The sequence below is a fragment of the Athene cunicularia genome, assembly GCF_003259725.1.
Source record: "Athene cunicularia isolate RWA chromosome 14 unlocalized genomic scaffold, athCun1 chr14_part1, whole genome shotgun sequence".
NCBI lineage: Eukaryota > Metazoa > Chordata > Aves > Strigiformes > Strigidae > Athene > Athene cunicularia.
This window is the reverse complement of record NW_020799118.1, coordinates 9757281-9778546: the sequence shown is the minus strand read 5'-3', so window position 1 is coordinate 9778546 and position 21266 is coordinate 9757281. Positions and strand designations below refer to the sequence as shown.

At 48.8% G+C, this 21266-nt stretch overlaps 1 protein-coding gene across 2 annotated transcripts; it reads left to right on the top strand.

Moving 5' to 3' along the window:
- The first annotated feature begins 277 nt into the window (after nucleotides 1-277).
- Nucleotides 278-20881, top strand: MICALL2 (MICAL like 2). Of its 2 annotated transcripts, XM_026859106.1 has the most exons (17): nucleotides 278-368; nucleotides 2564-2612; nucleotides 6217-6358; nucleotides 8766-8926; nucleotides 9604-9725; nucleotides 10097-10768; nucleotides 10971-11146; nucleotides 12018-12093; nucleotides 12379-12494; nucleotides 13014-13163; nucleotides 15906-15961; nucleotides 16455-16578; nucleotides 17167-17257; nucleotides 17627-17700; nucleotides 18045-18159; nucleotides 19146-19192; nucleotides 19284-20880. In XM_026859106.1, exons 3-17 carry the CDS (start codon nucleotides 6274-6276, stop codon nucleotides 19379-19381), a joined length of 2163 nt encoding a protein of 720 aa, XP_026714907.1. In that variant the 5' UTR covers nucleotides 278-368; nucleotides 2564-2612; nucleotides 6217-6273; the 3' UTR covers nucleotides 19382-20880. The 2 variants fall into 2 exon arrangements, with proteins under 2 accessions (XP_026714907.1, XP_026714906.1); XM_026859105.1 differs by lacking the exon at nucleotides 278-368 and having other exon boundaries at nucleotides 2395-2612; nucleotides 19284-20881.
- Nucleotides 20882-21266: the final 385 nt, after the last annotated feature.

Sequence of the window (21266 nt, the reverse complement as noted above, 5' to 3'; positions counted from 1 at the left end):
CTTTTGGGGAACAGAAGGGGATTTTAGACATTCACCATCAGACATTCAGGTTTTTAGTGTCTCTTACATACCATGTGGTGTGAAGCTGCACACACACTACCCTAGCAAACAGCATCCAGCATGGGAGCAAAAGACACTGACCAATAATAAATAGGTAACTTCAGTATGTTATGTCTCATATGTCAGCATGACCAAGGAAGCTGGAGCTCCCCTTTGCTCTTGCAGGTGTTATCCAGCTTTCAGGATGTCCCTGCTACAGAGACTTTATCTGGGAGCAGAACCAGGAGTGAGGCAGAGAGCTGCAATCACCTTCTTCAGCTGGCTCTTAAAAAAGCTGATTTTCTTGCCTGACGCAAAACAGGATGATTGTAGCTATTGTTTCACTGAAACTTTTTGGCTTGTGATTATTTTTGTTGCTCTTTTGAATCCATTGTCTCAGGGAAGGGAAATCTCTGGGCAGAAACACTGTTTGAAGAAAAACCTCTGCAACTCCTTTTGATTTTGCACAGGAAGAAGTATATGATTTAGAGGTGGGATGTGCCTTGTCTTTACATGCTTCCTGGGGGAGTCTGACCTTTGGTCATATCTGTTGTTTGTTCTCTCCTTATCCCACATAGCAATACCAGATGTGGGATGCAGGGAGGAGGCATAGGCAGTGGCATGATGGGCAAACCTGTTTGAAGGCACCTCTCTTATTTGCAATGTAATGCTCCACTTTCTGTACTAAGATAAAGGACCCGGCTTGCTCCTTGCTGTTGCAAGTCATGGAAAAAGTTCCCCTGCAGCGATACATATCATGTGTTTGTCTCATGAATAGGTCACTGCGAGCCAGCTTTGCCCTGGCTTTCACATGGTTATCCTGGCTCTTCTCAGGGGTGAGGGACTGGCTAACAAGGGTAGTTCCACATTGGTTGTAAAGGTGCTACATACAAAAATGCAAAGTTGGTGCTGTAGCCTTTTCTGTTTATTAGTGAGAATTTAATCTCTGATACCAGCCTTTCACTTAGCTCTGTGCCAGCAGGTACAAGGATTGTAAAGCGAAACTGGGTTATCAGAAAGGAATTGACCCTGCTCGCTTGCCTGGGCAGAAGGAAGCAGTGTAGAGGGCAGGGCTGCCAGCCAACAGTCAGTTTTGTATTCCCAGTTTAGCAAGTGACAGTCAGTTTAAAACAAAGCTGATGGTGGCTGTTTCCTAAGCGAGGGACACACTGTGCTGTGGGTGAGAAGGCACGCTGTGTTGCAGCTGTACTTCCAATAGCACAAACTCACTCTCCCCCATGCTTTCTTGCCTGTCCTGCCAGGTCCCAGTCTCTGAGTTCCCAGCACAGTGCAGAGAGAGGTGGTATCTGGGTTGGACCAGAGAGGGGAATAGCAAATCTGGGGAGAGGTGAAAAGGGAGGTGATGTCCAGGGACAGCAGGAAAGAAGGATTGTTGACTTTGGCTTGTAACTGCAAACAGTATTTGTCTGTTCTTTTTCAGTTATTGGTTATGATTACAAATCAAAAGTGACAGCCCTAGGGAAAGGAGAATAAGATTTCTACAGGCAACTTCAGTGTTATCAGCCACAATATTATGTCGTAGGCAGAGGTATTTCCCAGGCAGATTTCTGGTGCTGGTTTTCTGGAGCTCTGTCAGAGGAGGTAAGAGGATTTGAAACCAGAACTTGTGTGCTGGTGGAAGCAGCAGCTTCTGAGATCAGAGGATATGGATATGTCGGAGAAGCATGCGATACATTCAGCATCTGAGGGATCCACACCTCCTTGGAGCTGAGGGCTGTCTGCGTGGAGACAACTTGCAAGATGGAAGAAAAGCATGGATGTGACTCTTTGGAGAGTACTTCCAGGGAGAGAGTGTTGCAGATATGGCTGGCAGGCATTGGCGTATCTTTGAGGTAGGAGAGGAGCAAGGCTTTTTTTGGTGGAAAAAAAAGCACCCCATGAGTTAGAGGTTGCTCCTGGCTGTCTGAGCAAAACCCCTGAATCTGCATGGGATATTTGGACGTGATATCAGCATGTCCTGTCTGCAGGAGGCTGCGGGAGTGAGACCTGCAAGGGTCGATGTGCCAAAAATGTGTTGTGCTGCCTGTGAGCAGATGGTTGTGCCTGCTCAGTCTCTGTCCTGAGAGGTATAGCAGGTCTATTTAACTGCAACAGGGGAGGTTCAGACTGGACATTAGGTAAAAATTTTTCACAGAAAGAGTGGGCAGACAGTGGAATAGGCTGCCCAGGGAGGTGGTGAAGGCACCATCCCTGGATGTGTTTAAGGGTCGTTTGGATGAGAGGTTGGGGATATGGTGTAGGGGAGAGCTTTGTAGAGTTGGGCTGATGGTTGGATTCGATGATCCTAAGGGTCTTTTCCAACCTGAATGATTCTGTGATTCTATGACTGTCTCAGACGGGATCTGCCACACTTCTCCCTCCAGAGCGTCTCTGAGAAGGCAGCGTGGGAGGAGGTGCTCTGTCCCCCAAACCAGTGAGGCCCAGAGATGTTTGAGAAGCTGGAAGTGAAGGAGCTTGCTCTACATCACCAACCTGAGATTTTTATCTTCTTTCTGTATTTCAGAAACTTCAACTCCCTCAGTAAAGAAAATGTGTATGAGAACAACAAGTTGGTAAGTGACTTCTAATATTTTACTTTTGGTCTAGTCTGTGACCTAGCACCTTGCTTATGTGGTTTAGCAACAGAAACCCTGCAGATGCAGCGTGCTGAGTGTGCTATATTCAAATCCTTAGCCCTATTCTGCATGTGTCCAACTTTCTGATTTGAACAGCAATGTCCAGGCTTGCTGGCTGCTTGAAAGCACCCTCAGACTGTTCACACTTCGCTGGCTGCTCAGTGATGCCTGTGTTCAGTGTGTCCTATGGCAGCAGGAGCTCGGACAGAGGTGCTGGAGGTCAAAACATGGACGTGTTGAGTACGTAATTCTCCTGAGGGATGGAACAGGAGCTGAGAGGTAGCTGGTGTGAAAGGGGTAGCATAGGGAGTCTGCTCCCACTTTTACTTGTTCCCATTGTAGGAGATGAAGGCTGCTGGAAGGTGGAGACATCCTAAAACCTCATCCTGCCTGGACACTTCACTCCAGGATGGGATTTGAGTTTATCTTGTTCTCTCCATGAAGGAAGTAGAAGCTAGACAGCCCAACCCCCTCCTATACTGGATTCAAACATGGGCTTAGTGCTCCAAGGAAGGATTTTTTTTCCTCCCTCTCTCCCTCATGAGGAGAGAGGCAGCGGAGTAAAATGCTTCTCTTCCCTTGGCATTGCTCCACACAGCTTCACGGCTGCTTGGCAGGAGCTCGGGATGTGAATGAACCACGGCAGTTCACTCTTGTCTGGACTGGAGGAATGACATCCTGTGACGCAGTGAGCTGTCTGAGGTGGTCCTTGCCTTCGGGAGAGCTAAAGTCACCCCCTGCCTCCCCTCCTTAGCTTCCCACCACTTCAGCCCTGGCCATGTTCACGGTGTCTGTGAGGATCCCCGCTCTGCCCAAGCTGGGGCTGCAGTATGAGTAGTTTTTCACACTCTTTGGGGTTCAGTCCTGTGTGTTCCTCTTGTCTAGGTGAGATTCACACCAAGTGTTTTTGCCCTTGAGGTTTGGTATTTGGTAGGTATCCAGGCCTCTTCGCCATGGACAGCCATCCTGGCCAGAGTGTTGTGAAGCCCTGGGTGTTGTTCCTTGCCCAGCCAGGCTGATGGTGTCTGCTCTGCTGGCAGCTTTGCTTGTCTCTGGCAAATGAGCTGTATGAGCTGCCTCCACTGCTTTTATTAATGAAAAGCTTCTTTGTGCCTCTCATAAAAAGAGTTGCTCCCCTCCTTTGTCACAGCCTGTGTTTTCCCCCTCTCCCTTCCATTTCTTAGTTTATGTCCTTTATTTTGCTCTCCCTTATTCCACCTGCTGTAGGATGACTTGTCAGTGCTGCCCTTTCACTGCTGGTATCCTGCTGCCTTAGCTCTGCCCTGAGTGGGGTTGATGCCTCCATCTCCCTGTGGGCTCCTGGGCTGGTCTGCCCCTCGGACTGCTCTCCATCCTAGCTCCTACACTTTCTTGCTCTGCCTGCCCTTGGGATATGAGTGGGTCTGATTTCTCCCAACGCTATTCCTCTGCTATTGTTCAGACCCTCCTTGATGCCTCATTATTCAATAACTTCTTTTCAGGGGCTGTATTATTGAACTAAAACAATCTTGTTTGGGCTGCAATTTGCCATATAAGGTCTTCTGCTGAAGAAAAATGTGTCACTACTCAAGTGCCAAAAAACCCAGCCCCAGGCCCTAGAAAAAATTCAGTTGGTGGCATTTTTTTGCTAAAGATTTTAAAAATATGTAAAGAGGAGAAGGACTTTCAGAGGCCTTGGATCCAGCTCTTTCAGTGGTAATGGATGGTGGCGTGGTGTAGCAGATACAGTGGTAGTCTGCGTCAAAGGAAAGCTGTGCATGTCTGGCGCAGATGGCCTTGAGCATATCACTTTGCCTCCTCTATGCAGAATGAGAGCAGTGGCACTTACCTCCTTCATAAAGCACTTGGAGCTGCACTGATGAAAAACTTTATGCAGAAATAACATGTTGCTTTTTTAAAGGCCATTCTGGGCAGACAGGTAGAGGAGAAGTACAACTGGGCCATGTTAGATGGCGATCTTGTTGGATCTCCAGGCAAGAGCAGATCCCAGGAATATGAGGATGCTGTAGGCACAGGGGACACTACATCCTAAGGCTGCTCTCTGCATTGCTCACCTGGTTCTGGCCAAATCCATTGTGTGCATAAAGCATCCTCCTCTTTGTGGTTCAGGCACCCCATCACACTTGTTTTGTTGCGCTGGTCTCCCCCATGACACTGTGTGGCAGGAGGTGACATGGCCTTCATTCTTGCTAGACTGCACGCCAAGAGTGTCCAGCAGAAAAACTCCACTGGTCAGACCAGTTGTGCAGCCAGTACAATGGGGAACACTACAAAGAATATATTAAGTACCAGGTTACAAGACTGGCGAGTGCCAGGCTGGGCTGGCAGCCGGGGTGACGCACCGGAGGTAACTGGCTGAAGGCGTGCTTAATGTCAGCTTGGTTACATTTTTACTGGGATACCCAATGGAAAAAAATGGTAATTATCTTGCTGAAAAATAATGGCTGTTTGTTTCTTCTAAGCAGGAATAGTTGGCTTGTACACGAACACTGTGTGTGTCTGTGCCAGAGGTCAGATGCGGAGGGTTTTAATATGTTCAAGTCTTTCTTTAACCCTTTCACTGTGCCTTCAGCAGTAGCCTTCCTTGTGCCCCCAGTCCTGCAAGTGCTGTTTTCCTTTACTGTGTTGACATTTCTAAAGGGATGCTCCAAAGGGGGAGGGAAAGGATTTTTTCCTATAAGCCAGGAAGGAAGTGAGCTGGAGAAAGTCCCTAATAAAAGCCCTTCACTGAGTTGAGCAAAGTCAAAGTTGCTTTATGGATGTTGCAGTTTTTTTGTCCTCTAGTAAAGGTTTTGTTCAGACGCAAGAGAAAATAGCTTTTGCCTTCTTTATCTGACCTTGATCCTGCAGTTTCAAAGCAGAGAGCACCACAAAGAGAAATATTTGCTCCAAATACATGCTAGGCAGCATGGAGGTGGTTAAGCTGGAAGGGAGCTAGGTATCAGGGCTGCATGATTCCTCTCTTCTCCTCTTTAAGTCTGGGAGAGAGAGAGCTCCCTCCTGCAGCTCAAGCTTTCCCCTTTTTCAGACGGGGAAGAGCAGGCAGTGGGCAGGAAGCTTTAACATTTGCACAGCACTCGGAGATAGAAGGCTGCCTGCAAACACCTACCAGCACACTGTTAATTGGGGAGCACTCCAGGTTGAGCTGGAAGCCTGCAAGTGAGTCTGCCAGCCTGGACTGACACATCCCCTTCTGCCAGGCCTCGCTCTCCGCAGCTGTGTGTATCCAGATAGAGGCAGGTTCGAGGAAGAGCGGGGGAAGCCCAGGTGAGTTCCTGTGCAGGGAGCTACGGCCAGCTTGCCAGGCCAGATTTTTGGCTGGCTGCCTGAATTTCTCAATGCAGTGGCTGGAAGCCATAACTCTGTTGGTTCCTGTAACGGCTGTACGATGTAGGAGTTAAACTGGTGCAGCTGTTCCCCAGTAGAGTTATTATTCTAGTGTGGCTGTTTGCAGTGGAGTTTCTTACTTCTGATGAGGAACAGCTCTGCTGTCTGGGCTGGACAAGCCCCCCCCCTTTTTTTTTTTTCCTTCCTTCTCTAGGCATTTCGAGTGGCGGAGGAGGAGCTGGGGATCCCAGCCTTGCTGGATGCAGAGGATATGGTTGCTCTGAGGGTACCAGACAGACTGAGCATCCTTACCTATGTTTCCCAGTATTATAACTACTTCCATGGACGGTCTCCCAGTAAGTATCATATATCCTGGAGGGATGGGAAGGATCGGGGCTTAATTTTATGCTCTCCCTTGCCTCCTAACAAGCCTGGAAAAGCAAAATGGATTGCACAGAGGCCTTATGGTACCAGAACTAATTCAGTGGAGTGTCTGAACTCTTTATACACTGTCCTACAGTACCACTAGTGCCTTGTCTTTAAAACTACTGCCTTAAAATTTAATATACAGTCTAAAATTTCTTACGGTTCAGCCAGACAGGAGCAGTGAAGGTTCCCCTCCATGGTCCCCGCCTCATCTTTCCTTTCTCAAGCACCTCCATCCCTGCGCCAGTCCTTACCACACCAGAGGGCTCGTGAGAACATGGAGTCTAACAAGGCTGAGCTTGTCTGTGAGGCTGTGCCAATGTACCAGGATCCATGGTAGGGCTTGTACAACACAGCAGTACTGATACAAGGAAGTAGAAGAAAATGACCCCCTTAACTAGCATAATTGTGATAGCAATTATTTCAAACATAAAACAGGCCACAGAGCTGCCAAGGCATTATATTCATGTACTGGAGAGTTTATCGGGGCTCACAGGAGCATTATTGTAGACTTGGTTTATATTTGGCTTTAAGCTCATACAAAATGAAATAATACGATAAACCAATTTCACAGGTTCCTCCAGACAAAACTTTAGAAAGTGAATGACTTAACTGGTTAAGGTGAATCTAGATGGAGAAGACAGATATATATTGAAAATGTCCTACATCTTGGAAAGAAAGCACGATTCACTCTGAGAGTTGCCTTAATGTCTAAGCTCTTCCCCCTTCTTCACCTCTTTACACATTTAAGCATAGTTTTTCTCTTACTCCACAACCTCTTCCCTCCCTCCTCTTCAATTTTTATTTCTTTTTTTTAAAACTATTCTGACTGAAGTCAAACCAATTCCACTGTGTTTGTGCCAAGTGGTGGGAATCTGGGTCAGTTTGGGGTCTTTACCCCCTCCCCCTCCATCTTGCCTACCACGTCATCAGGCACAGCATTTTTATACTCTCTAGTGTCCCACAAAACTCTCTGGTTGCATTCCTGTTGCTGGGGTGAATGTGCATGTCTGAAAATGAGCCCAGCCAGGAATGTGCCCTCTGACACCGAGTAGACCCCTAATACCATCATCATGCCCTTTGAATGGGCTCCAGTAAGACCATGAAATAAGCAGGCCACAGAAGGCCAGAGAGGGTGAGCGGCCAATATTTTGAGGTCAGGCATTTACAGAAGAGTAGAGCTGAAGCCACTGGTCTTTGTGCTGGGCTTTGGGATTTAGTTAAATGGCACGAGTGGGAAGTGAGGGGGCAGCCTGAGTCTAAACCATTTGCTGGGTTGGCTGGTCACTGCAGTAAGAGCCCTGCATGTTTATTTGGATAGCTAACTTTCTTGAGAGGAGACTGCTGGGAACTGGGCTTCCTCTCTGCTCCCTGCCCAGACTCTCTCTGTATTTACTGAGAAGGGTATAATCTTTTTTCAGACAGGTGGTCATTCAATTGGTTGCTCTTAAAATGAAGCTGTGGCTCATATAACCCACAAGGAACACAGAGACATCTCATTCAAAATAGGAAGTGGTGCAAAAATAACATCCCCGTGAGACAGATGAGGGGTCTTGTCTGTAAAAACTGTGCATGAAGCCTTATTTCGCAGGAAAGTCTCTCTGCACTTTCCACGGCACAGGGCATCATTCCTTGCTTGAAGTGTGTTGGAGATTCTCTTTTCTCCACTTGTGAATATAGAGGGTTTCACTTTTATCTGCAAATAAAAGAGGGTTGGGCATTCGCAAGCTTCTTGTAGCAAGTCTTGGTTTCCACATCAACACCACCATGGCACCTCCAAGTCTTTGTCACTGTAGAATTACCCATTTTTAGTGGTCATTTCTGCATTGACAAGCCTGTTTGCTCTGTGAGAGTCCCAGCTGGGATGTGGGGTGGGTACCCACAACAGTGAAGGTTCAGGATGTGTAGGAAGTCTGTAGCACAGCAACTTGAACAAAGCAAACCCTCCACGCTTCAGAACCTTAGTGGTAATACCTAACAACCGTGCCTGTTTCAGTGGTGATCACTTCCACCCAAACTGTAGGACAGGTACAAACCCAAGGTCTTGTTCAAACCATTGATGGATGCTGTTTTGTATTTTTCTGCTTCTTCATTCCCCTCCCTGGAATTCCCTGAGAAGAAAAAGTCAGCAGTTTCAGCTGAATGTCGGTAAAATTCACTTGTTGCCTCCTGCCCCTCACTCCACTACAGAACTGCTTGTAAAGGAAGCCTGTGTCTCCTTGTATGCTTTGCCTATGTTATCTATCAGGCACCTCTGAATCTTCTTATATTGTAAATTACTCCTAAGCCAATAGGTTTTATGTTCCTTTAAAATCTTCCCTTTGTCCTTTCTTCCAGTTGGAGGCATGGCTGGAATCAAGCGTCCTTCCTCTGAACCTCAGGAGCAGCCTCTTGGGAAGAAAGCTGTTTCACAGCCTCCTAAGCCAGTGCCACCAGAACTGCCTCCTGCCCACCCACCAGCCAGAGCTAAGCCAAAAGAAACCTCCCCAGTCACCACGGTAAGAAATGTGTTTTGGGGTGTTCTTATTCCTTAAGTCTCTTCAGTGAATGAGAGTATTGGGCTAGTTCAAGGCTCCTAGTGGCAAGGGCTTGGTCTCTAAATCTTCTGCTCACTATGGGGGATTTAATCCAGAGGTCTGGCTGCTGCACAAATTCAGGTGGGAGGCATTGGAAAGCCATCAGTCAGCAGGGTTTCATCTAGTGCTGAATAAGATGTAGATGTCTTAGGATACGACTATGCTGTTCCTAGATCTTGGGGATGGAGATTTTTAATAGAATGTATTACTGTTACTAGAAAACATTGATTAAGTTCTTTCAAACAGTTTCGAAGCAGAGCAGGGATGAAAATGTGGTGGAAAAGGGGAAACTCCTTTCTCAAAAGACTGAGGCCCTTTCCCAGCTAACTCAAATCAGAGATGTTTGAACTTCAGATTACAACAGGCAGACAAAACACCCTGGTCCTCTGGCTTTGTGGGAACACATACCCCTTACTCTATCCTCCCAAGGGCTGTTCCACTTCATGTGAACAAGGGTTTAGTGGGAGCAGGGGCTTTCTGGATATCACTTCCCTGACCCAGCCAACTTGCTGTGCGTGCTGAGCACTCACCTACCTGGGAGATTCACAGCTGTACATGAGGCTGCAGTGCTGCCTGCTCACCCACTGCTTCTCCCACAGAAAGGGGTTCTGGCAGAGAGCGGGAATATCCCTAGCAGCAGCTGTGGGATCTGCGGGAACCATGTGCACCTGGTGCAACGCTACTTGGTCGATGGGAAGCTCTATCACAGGAACTGCTTCAGGTACAGCTTGTCGAAGTGGGGACACAGGCCTGTGGGTCTCAGAGGGGCAGCCTGGTTCCTTTGGGACTGGAGGCACAGTGGTGTGGGACATTTTTTTCAGAATGGAGGCAACCTGGGCCTGCTCTTGACCCATGCATAGGGGAAACTCTTTGCACAGGTCTGTTTTCATCCACACCTTTCCTTCTCCAGGCTGTGCTCTCAGCAGCTCCTGTTTTGGTGCCTGAGGCATGTGCACACGGGGTCTGTTCACTGCCATTGTGGTACCTTCATCCTCCCTGTGCTGATGGTGGAACTGTGCCTGCACTCTCAGCTGTGTGTCAATGGCCTCTCAGTGCTCTGGAGGATGTTTTCTGAGACTTTTGTATCCACAGGTGCCGGCAGTGTTGGAATGTGCTTCTTCCTGGAAGCTACAAAACTGGGCCTGAGCCCAGGACGTTTATCTGTACTAGCCACCAGCAGCCAGACAATGTCCAGATCTCTGGTCTCCGCAGCACCAGGAACAAACCCGAGAGTACCCCAGCCCCTACTGCTGCCACAGTGTCCCAGAAAGCAGGAGAACCCAAGAAACCAGAGCAGGTGTTGAAGAAATCCAGCCAGGAAGGCCCTGCTAATTCAACCAAGCCATCTGTTTCATCTTTTGGAAGCTCTGGCTTCAAAAGTGTAAATACTTCATGCTCCTTTTCAGCTGTGAATAAATCAGATGACTGCAAAGGTACCCCATTGGGAAATAAAACAGATCACTGTGAAGGTTCCCCATCAGGGCCTCTTAAGACAACCTCCACAACAAAAACACAGCAAGCCCGAGAAAATTTTTTCCGGTCATTAGAGTCCTCCAGCAATAAAACCTCTGACACTAAAAACCAAGTCCCTTCTTCTCATGGCCCTGGTAAAACTGCCTCTGCCAGAACTGCTACTGAGGTCAGTCCAGTGAATGCTGAGAAGGATCAGGCACGTAACCGTATTATACAGGCTCTGACTGGATCAAACACCTCTCCAAACAAGCCAGGAGGACTTAATTCCACTGGATCCTCATCATCCAGCAGGTAAGAACTATTTCTCTTTCCCTTTTTTACTCCCAAGATGATCTTTGGAATAACTTGGAGAAGTCCCTTCATCTTTATTCCCTTTTCTCTGACTGCTTTTGTGGCTTTAAAGACATGTAGAGGGGCTTATCCAGGTCTTTGGAACAGAGGCCAATAAAAGGTCTGTTCTTTCAAAAACTCACTAGCTTGTTCTTTTTTGCAGTGGCAAGTTTTCTCCCACCAGTTCTCAGTGGCAGAATCCAGCTCCAAAAGCACAGTCCAGCAAAACAGGGTACACAGCACTAAAACAGGAAAAGATTACTGACCCTCTGCCCAAGAGCCAGGCTGCTAGCAAACCCGTTGATTCTGCGCACAAGCCAGAGTCAAAAGGCATCAAAGGTGAGGATGAGTGATTCAAGTACAGCTCCGCCTGGACACAGCAATGTCTGCTTTATGCCTTTTTCTTGGACCAGTGCAATGAATGTGTCATTGACTCCTGTACTTTCTGTCTGTACCACCACATAAGGGCTTTCTGAGTTTTGGTGCTCAACACATCTCCCATTTGTCCCCATGCAATTGCTCCCTCTAGCATGACAATTTTTTCTTCTCTGATGATCTCCAGGTATATGTAGTTGTACTAGCTGTCCTCAAATGTTGGGGTCATGGTGGATTTCAGAGGCTCAGGTCGACTTCCCCCAGTGGGAGACCTTGCCAGAACTTCAGGATGATTTTGTGATTGCAGTTGGGGCTCATCCAGCCTCCTTGTCTGTTTTGAACCAAGCTTCCACTGGTGACTGAGCAGTAGGCCAAGGGATGATGGCTTGGGGGTACCCAGTGTCTCAACCACTTCCAGGTAGCCTGTCTTTTTTTTTGGCCAGAAACAGTATCTGTCTGCATTTTGCTGTGAGCTTGTGGGTTTTTTGTCTCTCCCCCTTCTTGGCCCATCCTTTGGTCTCTGAGATCTGAGCTGTTTGTGTTATATTGCTGTTGAACATGCCTGTTCATTTACACTGCGGGGCTGTGTTTCTGTAGCTGCGTAGGTTTTAAAGAATTTGAGCTGAAAGGGGCAAAATGCCACCAAGGTTATTCACTACCTGCTGTATATGAATCTGTCTATGTTAAACTTGTTGAGCTGGTGCTCGTTTGCTGCAATAACATCATAGTGTCTACCCCAGTGCATGGCTTATCTCCTAAGATCCTCCTGAGACTCAAATCTGACTTGTTTCTTTTTATTGGATCTGATATTATCTTGCTTTGTTCCTTTCTTCAGGAAGCATGAACGGTGGTGGAGACAAGTCTGAGACCCCAGCAGAGTGGAGATCTCGGCTGAAGCCCGTAACCAACAAGTGAGTGTCTTGGAGCCACTCAGCCTCCATGGCAAGTGAATGGAGATGTCTATGCTTACAGTCTCTGTGCACATAGAAGGGAAGAGCTCCTGTGTTTAAAGCTTCTGTTTTCAGCAATTTGGTGAGAAAGTCAAAGGCTTGCATTTCGAATATTCGAATTGCTGGACTCTGATTAGAAATATGTGACCATCCCAGATGGAGATCTACCCCAGGATGTCCAGAACTCTTCCTGTGGACCATTCTACAAGAGCAATGCTTTCCTACCTTTGTCTTTCTTCTTTGCAGAGACCAAGGTGGCTCTAAGAAACCTACTGATAACTCCCAGGTGGGAACAGGGAGCCCAGCACATGAGGAGACAAGGCCAAGTCCATTAGTTGTCCCATCAGCAAAGCAGGACTCTGGTATGAAGGATATAAACTCAGCCTTCATTTTGCTAGTCAAGCAGGGGACAGGCATTAGTGCTGCAAGGCACATGTAAGGAGCATGTTGGTGGAGATTGTGCCTTGCTTTCAGGGATTTTTGCTCTCTGCACCTCCTTTGACCCTGCAGTGCCTTTATTTAGAGAGCCATCCTTCCTTAAGGAGAGGAACTTGGTCTTCACAGGGTGTCCTTCTGCAAGACAGCTAGCAAGATTTCACTTACTCTCTTGCATAAATGTTTAATGGTGAGAAAACTTGGTGATGGTTCCCAACTGTTCATTCTAATCCTCCACCCTTCTTTCATACTCTGGCCTTGTAATTGGTGTTTTCTCCCTGTTTTCCTTTGGGCTTGTGTCACTTGCTATCATCAAGAGAGGAGAACTAGGTCTAGAAATGAAGGTGGCTGGTGGTGAGTGCCAAAGATGCTGGGCAGCAAAGAGATCTTTATGAGATGAGGGTTGAAATTTCTTGACCAAAACCTGTCTGTGCTTCTTAATCCAGCTTCATCTGGTGGATTTGCGAAGAAGAGGTTGACCCCCAGCTCAGATCTTATCAGGACCTGTCAGAATTCAAAGCAAGGCTGGGAAGACCCTGGGGTCTCTACCAAGAAGGAGGAAGAGGGCAACCACTTGAAGAAAAGCACTACCGCATGTAAGATCTCTTCTGCCTGCTTAAAGACATCCTCTCCTCTCCACTGTCAGGGAACAGGCTGAGTGGTCAGTATGGGAGATATGTCCTTGAGTTTTCTGTGGCTGTTGTCGTGGGGGAAAAATCTGTGTCATTAATTGTTTTTAGCCAGATTGGCCTAAGCAGGAACCAGCCAGGCCAGAGAATTCAGTGGGAAAAGAAGAAGTTGAAATAGGGATTTGTCAAGGTCGCTGCCCTGTCATTCTTTACACTCAAATGTATGAAGAGGACCATCTCCTAATTCCAGGAATTGGGATCTAGTTGATGTCTCTGTTCCTCTCCAGTTGAGTGGCTTTGGGAAGTGAAACGAATGCAGAGAACTGTCAGCCAGAGACTCCAGCTGGCAGGCCCCATGCTAGCAGCAGCCAAGGCTGCTGCTTCTTGGACTCTAAAACATGTTTTGACCAGTTTGTCCCTACCCTTAATCCAGTTTCTTACTCCTGTGTGTTCAGTCACAGCTTTCCTGTGTACCTCTCCTCCTTTGCCCAGTTGTCCTTACTCCTACATATCCCACCACAATGCAAATGAAATTTCCTGGAACTCACCTGATGTTTGCTGCTGTCCTGTTTCCTCGGCTTGCTTTCCTTATCTCATCTGTCTCTGTCTTATCTGTTTGGACTAGAAGGTCCTCACAGCAGGGCTCATCCCTGACTCTGAAATTTGTCCCAGAGCAAGCAGGATGTGTCCTGATGGCTCATGGTTTAGTATTTGATAGCTGGTTCCAGCATTGTCCTTAGCCTGCACCTCTGACAGCTACAAAGCATTCAAACTCCGATTGTGTTGTCTATTTTAAAAGTTTAGCATGCCTCCATTGCCATCATTTCCCCAAAACTTTCCATCTCCTTTTCCCTCAGACTCAGCCACAAGGTTCAGCATTACATCTTTCCCAGGAAGTGAGCTGTTAAGATAAGGGAGGCTTTATATCCATCTTTCTAAAGCTTAATGATTGCTGTTGAGGAGTGCCCACTATGGGAAACTTTCCCAGCAGTCTCCCCCCATTTTTCACATGTGTACACGTCTGCCATCTGAAAGGCTGTTCTCTTGTTGCTGTCACTTGGCAGCCCGTGGATTAAGGCCAGACTTGTTGCTCCTCTGTATAGGTCTTTACCTCAGCTCTCAGAGGGACACTGTGAACCATTCCTGCCCTTCATCCCATGTGTGTTGCATGGGACTGTGGATGGTGAGCATTTCTCTAGATCATTCATTTTCTTTGGCGTAGGTAGTGTTTTCTGTTGAGAAAGGAGACTCCAGGGTTTTCTTGCCAACTGTCCTACTTCCAGTTTGCAGGCAAGCAGCCAACCCATCCTGCATCTGTCAAGACAGGACTTAGGATATCAAGGGATATCAGACCCTGAACTGGTCAGGAGTGTCATTTTACTAGCTGTTCCCCTCCAGTGACTTTGGTCTTCTCATGATCAGTGGTGCAGCTTTCTGCCTGGGTTGGAGGTGCTGCAGAGATCACTCAGAAGGAGCCTGAAGGTGCAGAGCTGGGAGAGGGAGGTGGTGCTCAGGCAGTGCCAGCAGACTGCTTGTTGCAGGCCAGATCCCTCGTGGAGGAACCTTTAAGAGAAATATGAGTCGCGGGCAGTGTACAGGGCAGCAAACCAGCAGCATCCAGAGGGAAGAGTACCCTGACAGAGGGGAGTGATGCAGGAACAACACAGCTGATTGCCACATCCAGCATCTTCTCCTTCTGCACTCTTCCTAGAAAATGCAATAGAGCAAGGGCTGGGCGATTGGAGAGCTGTCCTTGAACTCTTCCTTGAGTCAGCACCAATTGCCAGTGACTCTCATGAGGCTCCCCTAGTCGGTCTGTCCTGTCTTTCTCCTTGTGTGTGCTGAGCCTGCACTGCTGCTGCCTTTCTTACAGCCCTGCTCTTTTGGTACTAGAGTTTTCCTTCCTTATCACATCATCCACGTATGCTTCTGTTCTCTCTCTGTGGTAATTATCCAGCCCAGCCCCTCGGGTATCTGAATACCTCACACTCTTCTGTAGTTATCCTTGCAGCACAGTTGGGCAGAGGAAGCTGAGGCACAGTGGAACAAATATGCATTGCTTAAGGATTGATTTTAATAGGTGTCCAGGGCCTAAATAATGCTGTGTAGTGGGGCCTAAGGGACTTCTCACCTAGGAAGTGTTTTGTGGAAGGAATTGAACCTTAGTTTCCTGAGACCTATGCTAAGGTCCCTAGACCATCTTTGTTTCATCAGTATTTACTGATACTTCTTTGTACAAGAGCACTAGAGGGGCGTTTTTAAGTATATCTTGGTGTTCCCTATGACAGTAACCCAGTGTTTCTGTTCTATCCTTTGGAAGCTTAACAAGGGCTGGGTTTTGCCACAATAAATATCTCTGAGTTTTAACAAGATAATGAACAAACATGAAAGTCAATATTCTCAGGTGCAAGATCCCAAGTCACACCTGAGGGAGGGGACTGCCTCTGCCCTGGGGATGAAAGCAGCACCCTGTGAACAGAGGGTATCTCAGTGACCAGCCACGAGGAGTAAATCAGGCTGTGCCATTTCCTGCAGACACACGTCTCACTCTAGTCAGGCATGCTGATGCATGCGTGTCGTCAGTGCCCTCTGTTGCATGGCAGGGACCCATTGTGCTCTCTGGTGGTGTAAGCACTGTCCCACACCACAAAATTATGTAAGGTTTATTGTGCCATTCTTTCTTTCTTTGTTTTTTTTTCTCCCTTCTAGTTAAACCTTCTGTTACAAAAAGCATCCAGAGCCCTGAAGCAGTGTCCCCAACTAAGGTATGGCTGGAAACCAGGTGTAAGTGGAACAGGCTGGGGTTGTTGGGTATCCTGCTGCAGTGCTTGCCCAGATATATCTCAGTTTGTCTTACTGGGAGTGTTTATTTGAATTCCCAGGGGAAGGGTGAAAGGCTCTGGGGCAGAGACAAGATGGAGAGACTGCCAGTTATCTCCCATGCAGGGAGACAGTAGAAGCTGGAATAAGACAGAGCCAAACAAAATTCTTGTAGACATTGCATCCCCTGACAAAGGAGGAGAATGTCTGTGGATTGAGAAGTGTGGGTAGGTGTTTTCATTCATAGCAGATGTATCACAGTTTCAATGGGCACTGCTCTGTTATGAGCAGCCAGCTCTGCATCTCTGCTGACTTGGCCCTTCGAGGACTTGGCTCTGCAGTTGGGCTCCTTATGTCATTTCCCATCTCTGTTGGGGCTGTGACCTCAGCAGGCAGTTGGAGGGTACTGAGCTGTATTTGGTCCTGCGTTTTTCCTAGCTGCACCCAGACTACCTCCCTGAGGAGGAAATTCAGGAGAAGGTGCATGACATTGAGAAGCAGCTGGATGAGCTGGAACTGAAAGGAGTGGATCTGGAGAAGCAGCTGCGTGGCTGCGAGGGAGGTAAAGAAGTCCGGGGACCAAGTCTGTTATGGTGGGGAGGTGTGAGGCTCATGTCCTACCTCTGGGCATTCTTGGCTCCATTCCTAGGAGCTCATACTACATGTGAGACACCAGGTTGCCCAAGTATAGCAAGATAAGTCCCTGGGAATTTTGAACCCTCTCTGTTTCCTAACCTACTGTTGAGCAAGGTCTTCTGTTCATTTGGCTGAGGATCAGGGAGTTTGGAGAGTGGAAGGCTGCTATTGATCTGGCTTTTGGATCCCAAGCCAGACAAGCCGTCATGGCTGGTTCAGATTTCACAGGGCTGAGCGGGTTCATTCAGAATGGCAGAGTTGAGCCGGCCACATGGAAGATGAGCTGGGTGCCCTGTAGTAGAGTATCTGTGAGCAGCATCCTTGAATCTGCAGGAAGTGATCTGCATCCTTTCCTTTGTACCCGGGAGTACCAACGATGAGCTGTTTTCACTTGAGGTTGCCTGTGGCTCATCTAAGTTATCCTGGGCTCTCTCTCAAGTCATTGCATGTTTGAGCCAGGGAGACTGAACTGATGCAGCTTCTGAAGGAGTCTTGCCCTTTGTCTCCTTTGCAGACGAGTCTGAGGATGCTCTCATGGTGGATTGGTTCAAACTGATCCATGAGAAACAGCTGCTGCTCAGACAGGAGTCGGAGCTGATGTACAAGTGAGTACAATCAGAAATTTACCCATCCACTTGTGCATTTCACCTGTAAGCAGTAAGCAGGGGAGGATAGGGAACATGGCAGCCCAAAAAATAATATGCCAGTTGGTGGGATGAGGGGAGGCTTGAGGACATCTCTGGGAGAACTGCCAGCTTCCTGAGGTATTAGCTGACAGGCTTTGAGCACTGATGAGCGCCTAGGGTCTATGATGAGTTTGTGGGGAGGGAAACCTTACAAATATGATGAAGGAAGAATTCCCTTGACCCACCCATACCCAGCAATGCAGAGATGAGGCTTTAGCACAATATGAGAAAGGTCTGGCCCTGGGGCATGGAGGGGCAGCAACTCATCACTTCTGTGGTCCCTTCCAGGATGAAACAGCAGAAGCTGGAGGAGCAGCAGTGGAACATTGAGACGGAGCTGCGACACCTCATGAACAAGCCAGGTAAGGACCAGCTGGACTGAGAGTCCTGCTGGCCCCTGGCAATGTGGAGCCCTCCACTCTGCATGTCAGACCCAGGATGTCCTTCAGATCTGAGTGACACTGCCAGGTATTGCAGTTCCACTGCGGGGTGTCTCCTGACTGCGCTGTCGAGCTGTCCGGTCCAGGCTCGCTGTAACAGCCAACCCACCTGTGCTTTCTGGGGGGGTGTAAGATGTGCCCCTGAGCGTGAGGATAATGCAATCTGGGCCTGCGAGTGGAACTTGCTGGAGCAGGGTGGAGGCAGGAGCCACAGTGGGGAGGTACTCATCTGTAGCTGTGACATGGGCTTCCCTTGTCTTGTGCAGAGGAACTGAAGACACACAGGGAGAAAGAGCGAGAGAAGGAGCTGCTGGAGTCATACCTAAACACGGTCAATGATCGGAATAGTATTGTGGAGTGCTTGGATGAGGACAGACTCAGGTGAGGGTCCTCAGATGGTGGGAGATGAGCCAACACCAGAGATAATTTCCCTTGTACTTCCACTGTCCGGGCTGTAGGGGTGGATAAATGGCTGTAATCCAGACTTCTGCTCCATGAGAGGTAGGTGGTGACCTGTCACCAACCATCTTGTCCTAAATGCTGCTGCCATTGCTTCCTTGGCAGCTGTTAGAAACTGAGACCAGGACTGCAGCCACATTCAGTTCTCTCTCAAGCTAATGCTGCTCTGAGGACAAGGGCTGTGAAAATGTAGAAGGCAGGGGGAAGAAAGGGAGAGGCTGGAGATGGGGAGGATGGAGGAAGCACAGAAGCTGCAGGAGGACTCTGGGAACATGAAGCCAGGAATGTGTTCATCTGCTGCAGTAAGTGAAAGAACAACTGTAGCCAAGAGCTGGATCCTCCCCAAGTTCAAAGGAAGACTGCTGTGTCAAGTAGCTGGATTTGTGCCTCCTGTTGCTGAGAGCAGCCTCTGTCTCTTGACCTCAGGGCACCAACTGCAGCTTGAGGATTCTAGTAATACCCAGGCTTTTGGCTCTGGCCTTGCCTAGGCCCAAGGAGACAGCAAGGTGTTTGTCCCTGATTGTGATGAGCACCTCTGCAGCACCCCAGGCTGCTGGTGTCTCAACCTTTCTTTGTCTCCTCGGTGGTGAACACAAGTCAGTGCTCTCGGGTGATTCATAGGCCAGCTGGGGGAAGCGCCTCCCTGCTGCAGTGCTGGACTGCCAGGGTCTGGAAATCCCCGCACAGGCCCTTGCTTTCAAGGGAACCAGATGCAACTTGCTAATGTCTAGGACTCTTCCAAATGTTGTGTTGTTTTTTTTTTTTTCCTGTGCCCTTCTCAGGGTGTGCTGTGGACATTGATCATTTCTGTCTGGGGAAATAACAGTAGTCTTTGCATGGTTTTTGGTGTCTGCCATCTTGTCATGAAACATGGCAAAGTTCTCTAATGCCATCCTGTTCTGTTACAGAGAGCAAGAGGAGGATCAGATGTTGGCAGACATGATCCAGAGGTTGGGTAAGGGCTCCTTCTACTTTTATGGAGCAGCACTGGGTGGCACTGGGGATGTGGGTCTCAACTTGCTCTGTGTCTGCTCCCTCTCCTGCAGATGGATCTCTTGAGAGCCAGGAGCCAGAGAAGAAGAAGAACAAGTTCCGCTTGTCCAAAATATGGAAGCAGAAAAATAAGAGTAAAGCTCAGGAGTGATGTTCCTTTGCCTGGTGGCCCAGACAGGGCCATCTAAGATACAGTCCTTCCTCACTGCTGCTTTCCTGGAGTCATGCAGGACTGTGATGAGGCTTCTCTGCTCCCTGACATGGAGACCAAAGGTTTGTGGACCAAAGGGACCGTGTGAATCCCTGATGGCTCTGATACAGGGCCCAAGGATACCTTTCCCAGAAGATGGACTTTTAAGACTTTTTCCTTCTTTGGATCTAGCTCAGAAGTGGCTTCAGCTTCGTTGTCAGCTCAGGAGGTCAGAGCTCAGTTTACCAATCCACTGCTCAGGTCATTACGTCCTGAATGCAGGAGCATGGCACTGTGTGTCACCCCATGGTGCCCCACTCCTGTCAGCCAGGGCTGCACCAAGGATGCTGTGCTGAGCTACAAAAGGGCCATTCTCCCTCCCTTCCTCCCTCCCTGCGTGTGCTGGGGCTCTGTGGCCAAGATCAGAGATGCAGAGAGGGAAGGGCTATGGGACAAAAGAGATTGAGGGTCTCCCTCTTACTACACCAGTACAGACTGGAGCGGGAGACCCCACAGCCAGGGGGGAGGCAGAGAGCAAAACCACCTCTGTAACTGTGGGGTGGGGTGTCCTAGACCCAGAGTGGTTGCAGCAGTAGTGCACTGATTCCAGACCTCCTCTTGGGAGTTGCTGTAGGCTCATTTCTCACAGCCATGAGGGGTTGCTCACTGCTTCATTCCCTTTATGGGGGAGATTTGTAGTTTATTTCTCTGACTGCACAGTGAAGCAGGGTTTTCATTGTCTGTGGCCCATCCTGCTGAAAATGAACAGAAGTATTCTTTTGACAACGTGGTGCTACCTGGGAGCAGAAGGGAGTTAATGGGATTGCCTCACCCATGAGTCTTCTGCAGGGGACCAATTTTTCAATTATTAAGGCTCCATCCTGGACAGCCAGCGCCCTCAAGGGGTGCTGCCATTTACCTTGGTGAGACCAGAAGAGTACCGGCAGGTCCTGGGCTGTTGGCAGTGAGTGTTTCTACTCTTCTCTCCATCCAGTGGCTGCAGCCAGACACTTGTCCTGTGTGGCAGCATCCTCTCTTCCCAGTCAACCTGGGGATCAGGGAGGGAGACAGGCAGAGAGAGATCAGATTGATTCACGATGCCTCTAGCTCTGGTATTTGTGGTCTTCCGTCCTCCCTCCAAGCCAGGTACTTTGAGGTTTCTCTGGGTCCTGTTCTGTAGCAGGGCCCATGATTTTGCACGGAGGAGGTTTGCTGCCTGCTGTGCCCGGTGGCAGAGCAGAGGCGTTGCGTCCCTTACCCACGAGGTGGCAGTGGGACTCTCTGTCCCAGGCAGCCGGCCCTGGGCACCAGAAGGGTGTGCTGGGTGAGGTACCAAGTGCCCCAGGGGGTTCCTGGCGCCCACAGTGTGTGCCATGTCTGCACAGGTGGTGGGGCACCCTGTACCTGCATTTGCTTTTGTCCAATAAAGAATTGCTGGAGCAAATCTCGGAGTCCCAGCGCAGGTTTGGGCGCGGGTTACAGGGTGTGGGCTGCCCTGGTTGCTGTGAGTGGTAGCATGAGCTTGGTATACCTGTCATGGAGAGACTGCCCTGCCCAGAGCTTACAGACCAACTGCAGGTCCTGGGAGAGCAGAAGTGCCAAGGGGTTTCTCAGCAATTTTGTTTTTGTGTCAGACTGCCCCCAGCTCTCAGGTAAGTGCATTTTCTCCCTTGCTGCTTTAGCATCACCCATGTCCCCAATCCTTGTGGGATCCCAACCTAGCCAGCAGCCTGGGGGAGAAGACGAGAGGCAGAGCTTGTTCTGCCACTGTTGTCCTGTGGCATTGGGGACATGACTGGCTGAACCGTGGTTTCACCAGGTAAAACACCAATGGAAATGCTGTCAC

What these genes read in the sequence shown, in the direction of transcription:
- MICALL2 (XM_026859105.1), top strand. Translation starts at nt 2,487, where the DNA reads ATGTTTGAGAAGCTGGAAGTGAAGGAGCTTGCTCTACATCACCAACCT. An exon ending in TGTATGAGAACAACAAGTTG is followed by an intron (nt 2,613 to 6,216) that starts GTAAGTGACTTC and finishes TTCCTTCTCTAG; the next exon opens with GCATTTCGAGTGGCGGAGGA. An exon ending in CTGAAGCCCGTAACCAACAA is followed by an intron (nt 12,094 to 12,378) that starts GTGAGTGTCTTG and finishes TCTTCTTTGCAG; the next exon opens with AGACCAAGGTGGCTCTAAGA.